The following is a 20,505-nucleotide window of genomic DNA, read 5'->3' as shown; positions in this document are numbered from 1 at the left end:
ACACACCTCCTGCAGCTCTGACATCCTGAAGAAATGGAGCTAATGCTGAAACGATTCTGTCACTCAGGATGTGGCATCTTTAAATCATCCCACCCACACACATGATGTTCCCCTACAACATATTCGGGATGTTCCTTTAAAAGATAAAAACGCATGTTGAATTATGAGCATGTGCATGACGTCAGGGGGTTGATTAAATATTTACAGCCTGTAGCCTAAGTGCATATATCTTCAGCAACTTCATTATGAAAGGGAAAAGGTGGGCTCTGCCTCCCAATCCCCTCGGAGGCGAGCAGGATCGCGCTGGTGAGAGTTTTGGGGCAAACTGAGGACGCGCTGCACTTTTCCTCTTCTCACACCCGACGCAACAAGGAGACAGGAGGGAAGAGATGGACGACAAATTCCTGTGGGACTCATTTTAAGACGCAACTCAAGAGGAACTCAAGAAGAACTTGTTTGACGGAGGGCTGCCCCCCCTTTTTCCCTGTGCGTAACCATATTATACTTGGAAGTTTTCTGCAGCCTATGAAAAGAAATAATGACAGTTACGCGCAGTTGGTGCCTCCAAGAAGCCGCCCCTATCCTCACATGCCAGTCTGTCTGACTTTGGAACCGATTTTATTATTGCCAGTCTCCCACCGCAGACCAAGAGAGGAGGAGGAGGACTTCGATGGAAAACCATGCAGCACTTTGAACCCATGGAGACATGGCACATAGGTTCCTCTCATCTACGAACAGATTCAGCGCAAGATTCGCCTTCATCTTCACCGTGTCACTGTCCTGCACCTATCTGTGCTACAGTATTCTTTTCTGCCGGGGCACAATCATGACAAACCAGGGATACGAGGGGAAAAGGTGCCCGCCGAGCAAGACCGCAGCAGGGGGGAAGAAACTTCTTGGAAATGTGGAGAATTGCGCGTCGCTGGAAGTCCGGTCCGCCCTGGATGAGACCGCTGCCCAGCGAGGATCAAGTGAGCTCCGCGACCAAAGTAAAGCCCCCGCCGCGTCCGGGAGTCACTGGGCTGACACGAAGTTCAGAAACATGAGCGTCGCGCAGAAATATGGGAATAAGAAGCTGCCTAACGCGTTGATAGTCGGGGTAAAGAAAGGAGGCACCAGGGCGGTGCTGGAGTTCATCCGGATACATCCAGATGTGCGCGCGCTCGGAACAGAGCCGCACTTTTTCGACAGAAACTACGACAGGGGGCTGGATTGGTACAGGTGAGAGAGAAAACAAAACACACAGTATGATGGTCATTAATATTTTGTCTGACAGATACTCTTTGATAAATCCCCCCCATGACCCGCAGTGCTGTCACTTCTACCAGGGCCCTCAGCCCTGCATGTGAAAGCCCCCACTCACCTGGGGTCCTGGTGTTGACATATCCATGCCTAACAACAGAATAATACAGGAAAGTGCTTATACACCAGACTAGATGCATGGAGGGATGGATTAGGGAATAATCCATTTTAAAGAATATATGTTTTTGTTTTTTCTGCTTTTTTCACTTTCAACATGCTCAAAATGTATGGATCTGACAGTAAAAAACAATCAGATATTTATGGTGTTAGGTCTATGAGTTAGGACAGGGTGGTGCAGATACATTTATTTTCTAGAACAAGAGTTTGATGTGTAGGGTTGTTATCCTTGCTGGAGGTATGTTCCCCTGAGTTAAGTAATTTAATTAATGTCACAGTCTGAGGCACTTCAGTCACGTCAGACACGTTTGTACAATAACTCCACAGCCTGGCACCAGATCTTTTAGGCTGCAACACACTGCACACATGCAAACACACGCACACACACACACACTTCAGCTTCACCTCTAAGATCACAAGTTTCTTCTCTTGAGTTTGTGCGATGTTGTTTTCCTCCGTGCTGCAGATGTGAGCTGTCAGCCGGGCGTCATGGTGCTGAACAGACAGCTCCACGAGGCTGATGCGGGATCAGTTCACACAATAGCAGCCAAACAGCTCAGATGATGACATGGGCAGCCCCCAGGTTACCAGCTGCCTTCAAACAGGCTTACACCCAGGCACAAGATATTCCTGCTTTAGTTGGTGAAGACAAAGGCGCTCACAAGGTGCAACAAGCCCACAGCTTCATCCCTGCCCACCCACCTCTGTGACGCTCTGTCACTTCACCAGATTCCAATGTAGACGTATTCACCTGTGAATATCGACACCTTTTCCGATTCAGATTTTCCCGTCTCTAACCTATTCAGTATATCTGCAAATCTTAAATTCAGATAAGTGAAATAAATCACGAAGAAGAAATCCAAGGTTTCTCTCAACAAAAGCCCTGAAGATCACTGCGAGGCTGAGACCGTGCTGACTGAAACGGATGTCTGCTCGATGACCTCCACAGCAGACTTGATGGCTTTGTGTTACACCACACACTGACTACTGGAGCCACCAACCAGCTTTCCGCTCACGTACCCACAATGTCACCAGCGTGGCAGGTACAGACCACAGAGCGACGCTTCCAAGAACACGGAACAAGTGACAATGTCTGCTCTCAGGCTGCACTGCAGGAATAAACAGCAGAAGCGGCAGGAAATTATCATGTATATGAGAACCTGCCCATCATGGCTCAGCTGATAGTTTGCTCAGGTCCCATTAGACATGCACACTAGGAGGTGTCGTTTGGCTTTCAGCAGCCTGAGTTTGCACAATTTTCAGTAACTATTAATGGTTTTAAAGACGGGCTGTGCATGTTCAATTTTGTTCCTGTAGTCCTGCACATGCATAGAACTTTTAGCTTCAGTTTATGTTGAGACTGAATAGTTAAGTTATATTATATATTTCAGGGGTTCCTAAACTTTCCAGTGTCTGAGCCCCAAAATAACGGTGCCAGAGACTCATGACCCCCATTATAAAGAGGGTGAGGATGATTTTTTTTAAATATAGTTTATCTGTTATTTCTTATATCTTTTCTTGCTAATTAGAGAAATAGACAATTTCTAATCATTTTTAAATGTTTTTTTAATCTGTAGAAAACACTTACGACCCCCCTCAGTGTCCTACGACCACATAGAAGGTCCTGACCCCTGGTTTGTGAAGGACTGACTTACTCGATGAAATGACCCTGTCTAATTCCTGTTATACTCCTCTGGACACAAAACAGCTAGACAACACATCTCTGCAAAGAAAGCCATTCTGTTTAATGGCGCACACTCATCAATGGGTTTGAACTAAAATCACTGTGCCACTTTAACTCTACTCGTTCCCAGGGCCTCAATTTAGACCAAGAATTATTTCCTTCATTCAAAAACATACGACCAGTCTTTAAAGGTAGCAAAACAGGTTTTTACATTTGGGATTTAAACACTGATAAAACATGCATTTTTTTAAATCCCACTGCAAATACAGTATTTTCCTTTCAGATTAATATTTAGACCAAATAAAATAGAAATCCACTGAAGATGATACAAGTTCATGACAGGATATCACTGAACTATTTCAGACTCAAGACAATTTATCAGTTTGAAAACAGAATTATCCCAAACTAATGAACCAGACGTTATAATATTTCAAACCTGTATTAATGTTAAACAAAAAACACTCAGAACTTCCTTGTCGAAATCCAACCTCCTAACACTTGTTTATCAGGCCTCTTTTTAATTGCCATTTCTGATTCTAATCTTAATTCTCCATGTATTACACTGTTGAGCCTGCAAGGTTTGCCATTTCATTTGCATTCACAGGAAGGCGTCGTTTTTGCTTTTAAACAGTGGATGTAAAACTTCCTAAGGGGCCACTTTACTGGCTGTCAGTCTTTATCGTTTTTTGTGTATTTAACAAATTACACTGTTTTAGAAACAACACATTGACAAACAAAGGTGTCAGTCTTTGTAATAATTAACAGAGTGAGCTGCAAAGCCGGTTAGATACCTCACGAAACAGCTTGGCACATGGAGGCATTTAATATGGGCTCAGAGGCTGTTCCTTCTCAGTGGTGCGAGGGTAGATTGATTTATGGAAACACATGCACACATCAGGCCTAATGTTGACACAGTGTAAAGGAGTCATTGTGTATTGATACAGTAGGTTTTCACTCACGAACGAGCATCAATGCATCACGTTGACAAAGCTTAACCACACACTCACCAGGTAAACACCTGAAATGCAGCTGGAACAGCAAATGGGGTAAAACACCAATTTCCTTGAGTCATTTTGAAATCTATCATAACGTACTTTTTGCTTTTCACCGGTCATTTCATGCCCTGTCATTTTCCCAATAGTGAGCCCTGACCCTAACAGTGTTAAATGAAATGCTGGATTTTACTGCATGACATCACACACTCACAGCTGAAAATGAATAGAAACTAGAATTGTACTCAGAGAGCTCATACCTCCGCCAAGTCCCCTTATGTAACCACTTTTAAATTCACTAGATCCGGATTTCTATTTGGGTCTGCACCAAATTGCTCATAAATATCAGTCCCTTAAACATGCCGGATGTTTTCCATTAATAATTATTATCTCAGGGATCAATGGAAATGTTTAAAAGACGCAAACTATCTCGCAAAATTCCTGGATTTGTCCCCAATGCGGGTCTGCACCAACATTTCCCACCGAAACCCTCCAGAAATCACTTTGTGTAATCTTGCTAACAAACTAACGCAGATGGAAACATCACCTCCTCTGCGGAGGTAATAACTGAAACAAACTGATATAACTAACACTCCAATTTCCAAATTCTATCACGACGCACTTTTTAAAATCATTCCACACCCTGTCATTTCTCCACTGACTGAACCCTAACATGCTAAAGGACATGCTGGATTTTACTGCAATGACCAAACATGACACACTGCTGACGTATAGAATTCCCAACAGTGACATGGTATCTTAACACAATCCCATGAGACCGTGTCGACTGAACACATCAGACTATCCAGGAAGAAATAGGTGCAGCAGATCCTCCAACATACGGAATCAAACATCAGCCCATCAGATATCCTCCTGCTCCGAACCATATCCACTCACCACAACAGCAACCATCCATCACATCAATCCTTCGACATCTTAATGCAGTTTAATTATGGAGTAGCAACTGTTTACTTCATCAATAAACAAACCGTCAGGCCAGAGGTTTGGGCCTCACAGGCGTTCGATTTTGTTTTCTCGGTGTCGCTCTAGATTTAAGTAAAGATTAATCGAGCTCCCTCACTGAGGTGACGACTGCAACACAGTTCACAGACGTAAGATAAGTAAACATCGCCATGGCTACAAAGACTGGATGAATCCGGGCTGCAGCACACGTTATTCAACTTGACGAGTGACTGAGTGATGTTCATTGTTTCAGACCAGCCCTCAGTGATTATCTGTCACTCGCGTTTGTAGTGTTGGCAGCACGTCACGTAAAGTATCTTTTCATTTTGATTAACTGTCACATTTGTCTCTATAGCAAGTAGCATCATGCATTTGTGCATAAGACACGTGCTTCTCTGCTTTGTCTCAGTGAGCTACCGTGAGTTCTCTTTAATAACTCAATTCATATACTGTATATATCTGTATGTCGGTCTTTCTATCAATGGGTAATCACTCGGTTATCTATTTGATTAATTATTTCAATTACTTTTTCATTGGGGTTTTAACCCGCAATGTCAGAAATCACTTTGTGCTCAGTCCACAAGCTACAAACATAAGAAAACTAATGACCAGGAGATGTATCTCAAGAGCCACAGAAAACAACAGAAACCTGAAAATAATCTACATTAATCAATAACTAGAATGGCTATTAATACCAAAGCCTAACATTCCCCTTGTGCACCCACATTTAAATTCACTACATATGGATTTTTATTTGGATCCGCACCAAAATGCACAAACTCATCGATGGACGAATGGGCAAAACACCAACGCTGTGAAACATAGCCTCTTTGGTGGAGGTAATGAGTATAACCGTTTGTAGCAGGCCTGATTATGAACATATAAAACAATAAGCAATATTAAAACTTAATATTTAGGAAGCCGTAAATGTTAATAATGTTAATGGTTACACATTAATGGTGTGGCTCTCCAACCCAGCTTGTAAAGCTAAGGATAGCAACATAAAACAAGATGTTGGTGGTTAAAATAGAGGGATTCATTGAAGAAGGTGAAAAGTGTTACAAAAAGAGGATTTATAGATCTACCTAACTTCCAAAAAGAAAAATAACATGGCTAACTACTCTGCTGGAACCAAAACAACCCCTGTTCTGTGTCTATACAATAATGTATCTGCAATGAGGCAGTAGCTAAAACTATCCACAGGTAGTTACCAAAAATTCTTTACCATCACAAATGGATTAACAATTGGTTCTCTAACAAAGTATGCTACATAACAAACTGCTAAGATCAGCTGCCTCCAGTGACACGGCAATCAACGTTTAAGACCAATCAGGTCCAACAGAAAGTAGGAAGGTCGTAACCACACTTGCAGGCTGTGTCCAATCAGGCATGTGGTTCCATACATCCTCCTTTAACTACAAAAATACCTACAAGAGCTCAATACATGACGGAGAGGGGGCGGCGCCTACATACGTAACGTCATTTCTCAACAACTGCTCGTCCAATAAATAATTCAAGTCGACACTGCACTAAAACAGAGAGACAAAGATTTCTGTCTAAAATTACCTACCTTACTCTCATGTCTTAAATCATGATGTGATATCACTACTCCCATAGAATGCTAACACGCTACACATTAGCACCTTGCATGGTCACTGTCTGGCTATTAACTGCTACCATGCTAATGTAATGATCTAAGACGGGCAAAGTTTGAGCTCGGGGTCATTCTTGACCTTGACCACAGCAGATTGGCCAAATCATTTTAATCACTATTATAGCCTCGCAGGGCTAAAATGGTCATCCATCAATTTTCTGTTGATGTTCCGATCGAGCGCAGAGGTTCATTATTGACCTTGGTTTAAGTACCAAGGTGTAATTATATTTGATAAAAGACTCGACACGAGGACCAACTTCTTCTTTTTTTTTTTTCGAGCCATCAACCACATCTCACAATCTTCATTAGCAAATGCAAAGCGCCTCTGGTGTTATCACAAGAGAACGTGGACGTGCTAATTAGGTGACTCATCATTTTCAGCACTCATGTGTTTAAAAATACTCCCAAGTTAACATATCTTAAAATACTAGCTAATATCCGCTGAACGGGCAGAAACATGCACAGAATTACACCCCCATCAGTTTTCAGTGAAGTGGCCAGTTGTTCGGTTCAGTTACACAATCTGTCCTGTTACATTAACCATGCGACAGATCATTTAGGATCAGAATAAAAATGGCGCAGTGTTCATTACGCCGCCTCCTGAGCAGAACACACACACACACACACACGGCCTCATTTATTCCGCACGAAACCACGCAGCACCGGATAAAACAGACATTCCACCACCACCAATTTCCTTGAACTTTTTCTCAACACTCTTTCCATTTCTCTGCAGAATCATAAAGATCAAACAAAAACATGTCGCTGTACACCATCAAGACTTAAAAGGGCATCTCAGCTCTATTGATTTCGCGCGAGTCAGAGGCACTTCTAGTCGATTCCCCGACAAGTGTTGAAATTGTATGAGAGGCTGCAGCCGCGAATATTCTCCAGGTCCACATTAATTGGCTTGGGGAGGCAGGGAGCTCTGGAACAGTACCATCAGAAAGGTTGATGAGGACAGAAAGTTAGATTGTTCTCATTTAACACAGAAAACTGCACATTATACAGCGAGGGATGGTCCGGCGTAACTCTGCATTATTGATGAGTTGTCTTCAATCCAGTGCAGCTCAGAGACACGCAGTGGTTATAAATACTTTACTGTTATGAACTAATCACATGGTAAGGCATTACTATTTGCAATAAAATAATAGTACCAGTTCTATCTGGTATCAGAGCTGGTGTGGAAAGTCCAGTCATTTGATACATTAACGACTTACAATTTGATATTGATTAGTCTGCTGGTCAGTCTGCCACTTTAGTCCAGGCTTGAATGTATTATTAGAGGCTTTAAATGCATTGTCCTGTATCACCATCATCAGGTCAAATTTTAAAAATGCAGATGCATGACATTCCCATCAGCCTGAACTGCACTTTGTTTTCAAATTAAAGGTTAGTTTGCTAAAAGAAGGTGAATGGAGTAAACACTGCACCGCTACTTAAAAGGTCTCATATTGTAGAAAGTGGGATTCACATGTCATTTTTTTTTCAAGTAGATCTAGGTGTTATCTTGGAGTATTTACCTGTAATGTGCTTTAACCTTACGTGATCTTCATTAACAACCGTTATTATGTTATTATTATTGTTATTATTCAACCTCCCCAATGATATCTTCAGCTGTTTAACGTTTACTAATGTAAAATACATTTATTTTTAAGCAAATTTTGATTTGGTTGGTTGCTCACTGTTAAGAGATGATCAGTCTCTTTTCCGCCAGACTTGTTATTTGTTTTATTTGCAGTAAAATATCAATTTGTGGTGACTGCATTATTACACTTTTACATATTAGTCCTAATGCTACAGTGATTTGAGTATCTAATGGTATTAGGTACTTAAATCACTATAGGTACCTTTAAGTTAACATGGGGGAGATGTGAAAATCTTGATGACATATTCACTAATTAACAGAAATCTAAATCTTTTCTTAAAAGTGTATGAGTTGTCTGAACAAACCAGTACTCCTGTACATCGTACACCCATTACTCCCAAACAGTAGTACGTGACTAACGACCATCTAGTTTGTTTCTTGACACGTCTAAAAGTCAACCAGCCTTATCTCACCTTTAGAGATTGTCAGCTTGTTCACTTTCACCTCTTGGCAAACCCAGCGTGTCCCTGCTGACCAGGGATCAAATCCTGTGTAAGCTTTTCCTCGTCTGTCTCCCCCGTTCCCATTCCTTTTGTTCTTTCTCAGACCTTCTAAAGGTGTGTGGACTGTCCAGTCTCCGTTTTAAAATACCCTTGACCGTCACATTGCCTCAGGCGATACTGTAAACCAGGAATGAACTTCTAAAAGCTCCACGGATGATGATGTCAGTTAAGATGCCGCTGTAAAACTGCACAAAGGAACGGAAGGTGTTACTGACTGTGTGCAGGGGCAGGATATAATCTGCCCATCACTGAGTCACTCGATCATTTATATTGTCAATGTTATCATAATGGAGGTCACTTCATGTGAATTATACTATTATAAAACACTTTTATTTCAGCTGCCATGCACATGATACTAGAGCGTCGCCAAAAGCCTTTAAAGACCTGATTTTATGAGTTCGTCTGTTGAAAAGAGCCGTTCATCCCAGAAATTCACTGTAAATTCATTGTAAAATATGCACAAAATAAACAGTGCGAGTTTAGAAACAGCTTAACATTTCAGAGGCTTTCACTGTCGGCCTGGGTGTCTTTATTTCGCTGTCCCCGGACACTTTCCCATGCCATATGTTAATGTGACAGCTCATTGCTCAGATCAATTCAAACGTGTTATTGCTCAAGGAGAGCAAGTGTCAGTCATTTCCCTTCTGCAGCCCAAACCATGAATAATTGTTATTTCAAGGAAAACAAGAGACTGGAGTTGAAATGACAGCGATTAAATAGGATTTGGTCCAAGGTTAAATACATTATGCAGTTTATTATTTTTTTTACAGTATTACAGTACTGTGTTGTACTGCTATTAATATATTTTGATACCATTATGCGGCTAAGAAAAGGCCTGAAGTCGCTCAGACAGTCTATTTGGAACCAATTTGTCTCCCATTAAATTAGAGAAATAGATGCTTGATTCTCGGGACGCTGAATTGTTATTCACCTCTGTTCGTTAATGAATTGGCCGAAGGATCGCTGCATTCGTCCGGACTGCTCTTTGTTAACTCTTAATAGACTTTCAAGGCAGCAGGTCTCTGTTGTCGGTGATTAATGATCAGATGTCATCACTGGTGTAATCCAAGTGAGTGATACTTTAATAATGGAGCAGCCTCTCCAGCGGCGACCGGATCTATATGTCGTCATATCAGGCGAGAGCAAGATGACATTTTTAGGAAGAACGGTGGCACAGACATTATGAGGAACCACGCAGCGTAAGAACATTTTCTCTGCACCGTCTACCTGCGCAAAATAAACTGTTAATGGGTTTGGACGGCAGGGAGCGGGTCTGAGAGTGGTATTGGCTTTTCAGGACATTTCAGGACAAATGCTTTGTATGAAACACTGTTTCCCAGAGTCAGTTTCTAAAAGTATTGAAAGAAAGTTTGCACAAAGAAAAAGAGGTTTGAATGTGTCAGAATTAAGACGGAGTATTAGGGACACTTAGTGGGGATGGGCAGAGTGCCGTCAGTCTGTGGACCGAGTTGAACCTTCTTCTACGTCCTCAGATAAACCACAGCAGTGGTCTGCCAGTGGAAGCCTGAGGCCAATAATGTCTGTCTCGCCACATCATTTTGACGATCGGATTATTTTTACTTCACCATAGACAGGCTGCTGATCTCCGTCATGGCCGCGACATTTATAGAATAATTTCCTCTTTCGCAAGTTGCCTTCAGAGTATAGGAGCACAATTTTCCTTTTTCTTGCTGCAATGCTTTGTATTGAGCTACAGAGCTTTTGTATTGAAAAATTGTGACATTGGTTCTGACGATTGTGTCGCAGATAATATAAAAGCCACACATGTGAACAGCAATGAAGCAAATTCTGTTTCATTTTATGAAAAACCTTGACTATAAAATCTTCATTGCAGAAAAACCAGGTAGGATGAACATAAACTTCACTCTGCACCATAGACTGTTTATTAAAAGCACCGCACATAATGTCCAGCACACAAACAATAAAAAAGTGACAGCATATTCTAGAAATGTAGTGTTACCTATAAACTTAATTGATACTGAATTACTCTCCACTTTAATGCTCCGACAAGAGGACAACAGAACACTCACAACAAACGTGATACATCACCTCACTGTTAGATCATATCACTCCGCGGATCTAACTCTGCATGTATGTAGAAAACAAATCTCATCCTACATAATCATTTGAGAAAAATGAACAAAAAACAGAATTCACTCGCACTCCAAGCAGTTGGAAGCTCCGATTAAAAATATTACTTATGTATCCAAAAGAACAGCAATTACCCTGAAGTTGCTGTGACAGGGTCTAAGGACAGTGCACAACTCAGACACTTTAATAAGCCTGATGTGCTCTTAACCAGACCACAATATTTTTTGCAAATAAGTCCCACTTTGCACTGTATTTAAATATATTGCATATTCATATTCTCTCCTGAGTTCATCATCAATGTGCGGTTTACTTTTGCACTTTGCTGCATGAATTTGTGCTGCTGTAATTGAGGATTCGTAAACATAAAGATGCAATTTTGATCATTTCACCTTTTGTATCCTCTGATAAAAAATATTAAAGTACTAGAAATGTCACCATGAAGCAACATTTTGTCTCCACACCAAAGCCTTTTGTGTACAGTATATAACCCAAGGACTGACTATCATTACACTGCATGCTGCTCCCTGTGATAGCACATTGGCAATGAGAGCCCAGGAGCCTTCTTCTTGTAATTTACTGTGTAACTGTTTTGCTGTTAAATTACTCCAGAGACTGGACAAACACAGCATGTAATAGATACTCTGATTTGGACCTCTCTCTCCGGCCCAGCCTATGCATATGCCCGCATATTGTTTAATGGTCTGGGTTCATTATTAGCCCTTGTAATGATAAACATTTATTGTCCGGTGGGAGGTAAAGGCCATTCTCTAAATCTCCGTGCCCCTGGCCTTGCAGAAACACTTCACATTGTGGTTAATGGCTTCTGAGTAAAACCCTCCTCAGACCAGCGTTCGCCTGAAATCTCCCAACTCATTAAACTGTAATATTAGTAATTGTCTGTTTGCACAACGTAACTTGATTAATTGTATGTGATAGGGAAGATGATGCGCATTCAACACTGGTCAGTTTCCAGTTGAGTAAGTAGATGAGTGTAGGTGTGAGTTGGGAAAACACAAGAAGATTAAACCTTTTCTTTACCTCACAACATGCAAAACTGGTGTTTTTACATGTCTTCATTTCACATGTGAGAAAACCACATATATATATTTGACTGTATGTGTAATGTTCAACCTCTTATCTTTGTTGTTTGGAGATGAAACTTGCATTTTGCAAGCGTAGCCCTGCTGCAAACATCCACTGACAACTCGGACTCACAATATGCAACATTCTGTTTTAAGTTCAGACCAGAGTGAAATGACAGTAATAAATTCGGAGTTCATTGATTGTTCACAAGCAGATGATTCAAAGCTGACCTTTATCTGTTCTGATGGTCTGCATCCCCGATGAACCCGCGTTTGCTCTTTAGAAGTTTCCCTGGTTCAACAAGACACATTGTCTGGAGCCGAAGAGTCGACTGTTTCACTGCATTGAGAAAACTTACATCCTGGAAGTGATGCAGCAATATATAAACTTTATACATATACACTCTCATTTAGATACACATTCTGATTGGACATCTCCGTTTTATCTGACTGTGACGTTTCTTATTTGTTGTTTTAATTCCATCACAACCTCTCATCTGCCCTCTTTTTTTTGCCCCCTGAACAAATTATGTTCATCACTTATGTTATTTGACTTCTAAGTATTTTCTCTGACACTAGCAAGAGGCTAAAATATTGTTCCTCCTTTTCATATAATGATCACGTCGCCATGAACATTAGCTCGTTCTGATCGCAGCAGTAGATTTATTGATTTATTATATTTATTCGTTTATGTTTGCGGTAGCTACTAATGCATGAAACTCATTAAGGACTCAGTTTCCTGTTTCCTGATTAGATGTTCGTCAGATCTGTGTGAGCTCATTTAACCCTTTATAAACCAGTCCACTGACACATGCAGAGTTCTCTACAGAAGTACAAAAAAACTGATTTCATCGATTCCTTTTTGCTTTACTAGTCCACGTACTTCAAATGTTATAAACTTACATTTTCAGCATTCATTTTAATGAAAAATATCCAACCTAATTGTTGTCCTGCTTTAACGCTGCAGCAGTAGAAAGTGCAGTGTGTTCTCCCAGTGGAAAACAATACTGCAAGAAAATGGTTTATCTGGGCATAATGGAAAGTCCTTGCTCCTCTCAGACAAAGACGACCATGTTTGTGGCGTATTCCTCCATAATGATACAGCAGCTCCAGAGGGAACCGAGTGTGAACTCCAGACCTCCTGCTTCCACTGCACCAACAGAGATAAATCGTTCAGTGAGATGGCCCGCAGGCTGTTTCAGGGTCACTACAATATGCAGACTAGCTTACGGCTTACTGTAGCAAATTAATGAGTGGCAATGGCTGTTTCCACTGTTGACCCCGACTACCTGAAGATAAGCTTTGCAGAAGGGTGATAGTTTTATTGTTTTTTTACTCTTCCTCTTGGAGACAACAAAGCTCATAAATCATTTAATACAATTTGTACAGACCAGAAGTGTTAGAAAATTAAAAAGTATATTCCAAGATGACAATGTGATCATTTAATGTCCTGTATTTTTTTCTTACAAATTCTAGTTAAAATGTCATAATTAATGATGATTAAATGCCACTTCTGAATAAGTCTGTTCAGTTTCGGTGTTTGCTTAACCTGTTGAACATTTATTCGACTTTTGGTTACAATAAAATAGTTTGATACAAATTGGAACATGTACTTTAATACCTGCCTGTTTTAAAGTATCCAAATTAAAGAACACCCAGTGCATCAGTGGTTTCCTTTCACCCATTTTGTTTGACTTCCTGTCGACTGCATTTCAACAAAGGAAAACAAAAGAACAATACTTGAGGGTTAATTATTAATGCTGCTCACAGCTTTATCTCTATTATATTAACTAAGGAATATTAATTTAATGGAATAAGTATTATAAAAAAAAGAAAGATATGATAATGATAAATAAAAGCTACATGTGTCAATGATTAACTGAAAAAGAACTTAAAAAAACTAAATTTGCCATTTCCTTACACAAACTACCACTAGAATTGTGCAATTACAGCATCAAATGCAACGCTGACGCATCCAGCTTTCCACCATGTTATCTTATTTAACCAGGAACAGGACTCATCCACAGTACTGAACAGATCCTCCACACCTGACTTCATTTTCCCAGAGTGATTAAAATGTCACTCCCGGGCCTGTAATGCGTCCTGACGTTAAGTTTTACCAAGGATTGTGAAGAAAACTGTAAATTACCCCCGAGGAATTTAGTGTTGACGCTGTGTGAGAAGGTGGTGATCAATCAGAGCACTTCACTCAAATGTCAGATAATCAAGGATCGTGTGTCGGGGACCGCCTGTGTCCCCAAAAAGCAACATCCTCACATTAAAGTGAGTTTTTAAAGTTTGTTTCTACTGCTACGTGCACAAAGACGCTGAGAAAAGGATCAGTGATTATCCTCCAGGCAGTTCCGCTGGAATTACAATCATGTAGGTTTTCTAATTACAAATAATTATTACAGAGTGAGATATGGGCAGCTTTAACTAAAAAACACACCAGAACCTGCCACAGAAAAGACCCCACGGTTTTATCTTTTGGTTTCAGATGCTGTGTGCAGTGCTGAGACTTTCTTGGGGGCATAGGAGTAAAAAAAAAAAAAAAAGAAATATTCAGGAAAAGCACATTTCTGACGGCTGGTTCAGACACCGGGCCTCGGGTATCACGTGTCCCCCTCCCGGGCTGATTCCTGTTATCTCAGTAACGAACAGATACGTTAAATGAGGCTGCTGCTGCCATGTGTCTGAGCCAGCAAAGAAAAGTATGTATTCAAAATGGTGAATTTCATCTCCTCACTTGCATCCTACTTGTTATATCACCTAAAAGGGGACATATGGCCATTAAGGATAAATGCGTAGCCATTAAAATCGTTTTTCTTTTTTATAACCACTCAAATGAATATGAATATGAGCCGCGACTATCAAGGCTCGATTTAAAAAAAACATGTTTATAGACAGAACAGGCATCCCCGCAGTGTTCCTCATTAACATCACTCCAAGACAGGTGACTTGGAAGTTGTTGGTCGAAGCTGCACCTACTCTCATGAAAGCATCTGTTATAAATGGCCCTGCTTTCGGCTAAAAACCATAAAGACCGCCATGCTTTGATCATCGGATTGCGCCTTGTCCTCCTTGGTTGCAGTTCCAGCTAGTTAAACAAGCCTTTGATTGGACACCTGACTGCTGGTGAAACATCAGACACCCGGGAGCACAGTGGACATGGGTGCTGTGGGTGTCAATTTAATGAGTCACTGAGCGAGATTAGAGTCACGGCGAGATGATGCACAGCAGCGGCGTCTGCTTCTGTTTTCATCTAATGTCGTGCGAATGGATATTGAAGATACAATGAATTTGTCACTTAATTGGTAACAACTTGTTTTTTCCGTGCAGAGTTCTGTCACGGATGGAATTATCTCAGAAGAGACTCCGCCGATTTATTCAACCTTCACTCACAATTAAATTTAATTACTGCAGATTGTTTTTGAGAATGTTTCTATCCATCTGTTTTTACACAAATTTTCGCATTGCTCCCAAAAATCAACCCTAAGCAGAAAACCCCCCAAAAATGGATCCCGTCAGGACTTCTTTTATTACTTCCTTACAAAAACCTATTTTTCTAAGTCAGGTATTCAGACTATATGCTAAAGGGATAGTTCACCCAACAATGAAAATTCACTTATTATCTACTCACCACTATGCCAATGGTTGAAGTGTTTGAGTCCACAAAACCCTTCACGGGTAAACAGAACTGCAGCCAAATCCTATACAATTGAAGTAAATGGTGACCACTTAACGTAAAAAAAAGAACAGAAAAACATTCAAATCCGACTCGAAACGCGATCATTGACACCGTGTTTTTAACCTAAATGTCCACTGTTGTGGACACAGAAGTGACATAATAATAAAGTAATAACAACTTGGACAGAACATAGTGGTTTTAGAAAGTTACATTCGAATACACAATGTTTCCATCATAGGAGCGATCCTCAGGAAATAGGAACCTTTGCAGAAACTCATTTCATCTGCAAGGACCAGGCTCTAAATTAATCTCTGGGGAAACCTTTTTTTTTTTTTTTTACCCCCAAAAAAGTCCCTTCCCTCGGGGGTACTGGAACCTTTGGGGTGAGGCTTGCAGAGCGCAGTACTCAACCTAATTGGTCAAATACTCCTGGAGGTTTGGTGTAGCTGGTCGATCTCAGCTATAGCTGGTAAAATCCGCTCGATTTGAATCCTCTCCATCTTTACAGTTGTTGTAGTGTTGCTCTATTCATATAGTGTCATTATTGTTGTATAGACTGATGCACTACTGCCGCCTGGTGGACTGGAGTGGGGTGGCTTGTTGTAGCCGTGTTGTTCATACGTCAGCAGGCTATTCTGCAAGTGTGCAGCGGTGTGCATGTACCTTTCAGTTCTTTGAAAACAGTTCCTGGGACTATAAGTTCAATGTACTGTTCGGTTGAGACAATGCGATAGTCTCAAGTCTTCATTTTAACCTCACACAACAACAGCAGGACAGAAGGAAACTGGACAGAAATCCGTGAGAGCAGCAGAGTGTCTGTTATATGAAACCAAATCCGTGTTATATAATTTTTAACCCTTCTTGACACTTCTGCGATAATTGATCCCATCGGTGCCGCTGCTCTCACCACACATGTTCCAGTCAGAGTTTTTTTACACCTCTATTACCATCTTGTCTATATCAATCCCTTCCGCCTGCTACAGCCTCCATGTAACAGTCTCGTACTTTATCCGGTGCCGAGACTCAGTCAGAGTAAACAAACATAACAGCTATAAAAATCAATAACTCAAGGTACGTTAGCATATGTTGCAAGTTCCTCTGATGGACACACTCACCTCAGAGTTTTTTTAGTCCGTATCCAAACAAAAACATCCTGTGTGAGGGAAACAATCCATCGTTCATGCTTAGGTGTATAGTTTATGAAGTTAGATTTGCCAGTCACTATTTTAAGCGGAGCCATCTGTGACCTTTCGCTGTATGGGTTCCACGTTGTCAGCCCGGTCTTAACCCGTTTTGCAGTTTCTGAACCGGCGCATGCAGGAGATTCTTCTCATCTCCACAATCTTCATCTCAGAGGACGGCAAGAATATATGGAACTGACAAGGCAGATAACGAAGACAGTTTCCTCAGCAGACAACCTAAGATCTGTTCAGATTCTGCACCTCCTGGAAGATGGCTGCGAGTTTTTTTAGTGTGTTGCAAAGCTGTTTGCTCGAAAAAGGTGCTGTTCTCATAAAAGATTAATAGTTGCCTAGTGGCCCTGAGGCACCCGAGCCAGAAACTCAGGATTCATAAATAAAGCTAAATGGATCAATATTTCCAAGACTTTAGAGGTAACCTATGGCTACCCCTACCTTGAGAGAGAATGCTTTGAGAAAGGTTAGGTTTTAATCGAAGCCTTCCCACAGTAATAATAAAGAAAGTGGGGTATTTAATCATCAGAACTGCCCGGTCACATACCTGAAATCCAGAGACTGATTCACACGCTGTGAAACAGAGAAATCCAGCCGCTATATCCTCTGTAATCATAAAAGTAAAAGACCAGTTTAATGGCCCCCGTTTTGGAATTATTCTTCCACCAACTGCAGAGTGATTGTGCTGACGCTACAGCGGAGTCACTTTTCTATTTAAAGGAAGCAGGAAACAGAGTGGATGATATGGAAGTGTCTCTTCAGCCAACACCAGATGGCCATTAATCAACTTTAACTGAAGCAGAGTGCCGAGGCAGAAAGACATATTACGCTGGGAAGGGGAACGCACATGACAAATGTAAATATTTGCCTGTAGTTTTCAAAGCCAGGAGCTTGGCAGTATTATGACGATAATTATGATCCATGTATTTGTTGTACAAGCTGTCCAGTTATCAATGAATCACATTTTGTTTTGGGAGTCTTGGTCTGAATATATTCTGTGTTTGCTGGAAGTTTGATGGAATGATGGTTCTCAATTCTTTGATATATCCTTAAACTTTATTTATAAGTAATAATACTTTCCTCGAAGTAACAGATCTGAATATTTCTTTGACATACAGTAAGGTTCACGTAAATGTTTAACGTTTATTTGATGAAAGGTTGTAGGTCATGTTTTATATCTAACAGCCAATTCCCGAAATCTCAAAAACAGTTCATTTTATCGGCCTCACACTTGCTATGTGTATTGTTAAGGGTCCAATGAAGTGCAGTGTTGAATTTGGTGCGATTTGGACATGATAATATCAATAAGCTTTGAATACAGGCGACCAGCAGTCTGTAGCAGCAGTGGTGCCGCTTCAAGGTTCTGTGGACTGAGTCCAGCAGTTGGCCTGTACTTGCCATGGTGCAATTACTACAGCTCACTTTTACAACAGAGGGAAACCTGCAACCAGCATCACCACAGGCCCATTGTAAACATGTCTATTTGTGTTCTAAATGTGTTAAGTTAACAAGATAAGCAACGCATGTAGTTAGGATTCTGTTTTTGTTATTCTACTTTGAAGCACAAGGGTTCTGGTAATAACATCCTGTAACATCAGCAGAGCATTGGTTAGACTCACATTTTTGGCCATGTAATATGTACATAGTACAGAACTACAGCTCTGCACCTGAAGTGTGAGTGTTGAATACGTTTTAATGGGAACATGAGTCAAAGCAAAATACATTTGAAACATAGAATATACTAATATTTTATAACCTGTATTTTAGTGTGTTTTCCCTCATATTGTTGCATTGCTTTTGAAAAGCCATATAATCTAATACTTGGTAAATCTGCATTTATCACAACACAAAATACATGTGTTTAAATATGAGAGATCCAAGTAGGGATTAATGAAAATTAAAACTTCCTAGGTCACGTCGACATCTCTATAACCACTATCATCCACAAAACAGAAACACCATGTGAAACACTCCTGTTCAGGAAAATAAAAACTCTTGCTGACTCATCCTGTCCGTCTCATTCTGTTTTTTTCCTCTCCCAAGGGGACTGATGCCGCGAACACTAGACAGCCAGATCACGTTAGAGAAGACTCCCAGCTACTTCGTCACCAGAGAGGCACCCAGACGCATCGCCAGCATGTCCCGCGAGACCAAGCTGATTGTCGTGGTGCGTAACCCGGTCACAAGAGCCATCTCCGACTACACGCAGACTCTTTCCAAGAAGCCAGACATTCCCACGTTTGAGGACCTGGCCTTTAAGAACAGAAGTTTAGGTCTCGTTGACACCTCCTGGAACGCCATTCGGATCGGAATGTACATCCTGCACCTGGAGAACTGGCTGCAGTACTTTCGCCCGTCACAGATGCACTTTGTGAGCGGCGAGCGGCTGATCACCGACCCGGCGGGGGAGATGGGCCGCGTTCAGGACTTCCTGGGACTGAAACGAATAATCACGGACAAGCACTTCTACTTTAATCGAACCAAAGGCTTCCCCTGTCTGAAGAAGCCGGAGAGCAGCAGCCAGCCACGCTGCCTCGGCAAATCCAAGGGGAGGACTCACGTATTGATCGACGAGGAGGTCATAGAGCAGCTGCAGGAGTTTTATAGGCCATTTAATACCAAATTCTATGAAACAGTGGGACAGGACTTCAAGTGGGACTGAGGGTGCCATATAGAAACAGTCTGGCTACCTCTAGAGACATTTTAAAATGTAGACGATCGAGGGTAAAAATGCTAAAAAATCTACTGATCTATGTTTATCTTGACAAGCTGAATATAAAAGCTCAGACATTAGAAAATAATCATACACATGGATTCATATAATGCTGAGTTACTCTGATAACAAGTGCCATTCCTTTAAAAGATGAAATAATGACTTTTCTTTACTGTAAACAGAACATGACATGTGACTTCATCAACCGGCTACTACCAACACCAGAGCTACATTAATGCAATGCTTGAATGTTCATTATCTAGATTGTTTATATATTATTCATAATTTCCAGTCAGAATTAACAACTGGTGTACGGTTAAAATGAGATCTCAACCTGGAGTTGCGGTAAAATCTCAAAAAATGAATAATAAACTCACCCTATCAGCTATTCTGCAATGAAATGTATCCATTTATTGTTGACTCAAGCTCAAATGACAAATTAAAAAATAATAAATGTGCTGTAACTCAGAAAGAAAGAAATTGAACCTGTATAAAGAGAGATGATACAAGTTAAACATTTGTTGAATTCAATTCAGCTTTTTTCTGTGATAGTATTTTTGTTGTGATCATTGAAATAAAAGGCAAAAGGGTTGAAGTATTCCTTTGAGATATTTTCCACTTTTTCTCGACTCAGCAAAAAACCTAGTATCTAGTTATAGAGTCTAGTAACCGAGTACAATCAGACGTGTACCCTGAGGTTGAGGGACTATGATTACAGGAGAATGAGAAGGTCTTTCACTCTCCTGCAGAATTTATAACTATGTAGTACCAAGAAGTTTGCATAGTCTCTTGAGAGCTAAAATGTTTCTTACCAAGTGCTGCCATGCGTGTCATTGATCTCATTAATGTTCAAA

The 20,505-nt window shown here is 40.8% G+C and overlaps 1 protein-coding gene across 1 annotated transcript; it reads left to right on the top strand.

Annotated features, from left to right (window-relative positions):
* The first annotated feature begins 244 nt into the window (after positions 1 to 244).
* On the top strand, positions 245 to 20,258 carry hs3st2 (heparan sulfate (glucosamine) 3-O-sulfotransferase 2). Its single transcript, XM_035180987.2, has 2 exons — positions 245 to 1,221; positions 18,982 to 20,258. The coding sequence occupies exons 1-2, from the start codon at positions 707 to 709 to the stop codon at positions 19,598 to 19,600; spliced, it is 1,134 nt and encodes a 377-aa protein (XP_035036878.1). The 5' UTR covers positions 245 to 706; the 3' UTR covers positions 19,601 to 20,258.
* Positions 20,259 to 20,505: the final 247 nt, after the last annotated feature.

The sequence above is a fragment of the Hippoglossus stenolepis genome, chromosome 16, assembly GCF_022539355.2.
Source record: "Hippoglossus stenolepis isolate QCI-W04-F060 chromosome 16, HSTE1.2, whole genome shotgun sequence".
In the NCBI taxonomy this organism is placed as follows: Eukaryota; Metazoa; Chordata; class Actinopteri; order Pleuronectiformes; family Pleuronectidae; genus Hippoglossus; species Hippoglossus stenolepis.
This window is presented reverse-complemented; position numbering and strand designations above follow the sequence as displayed.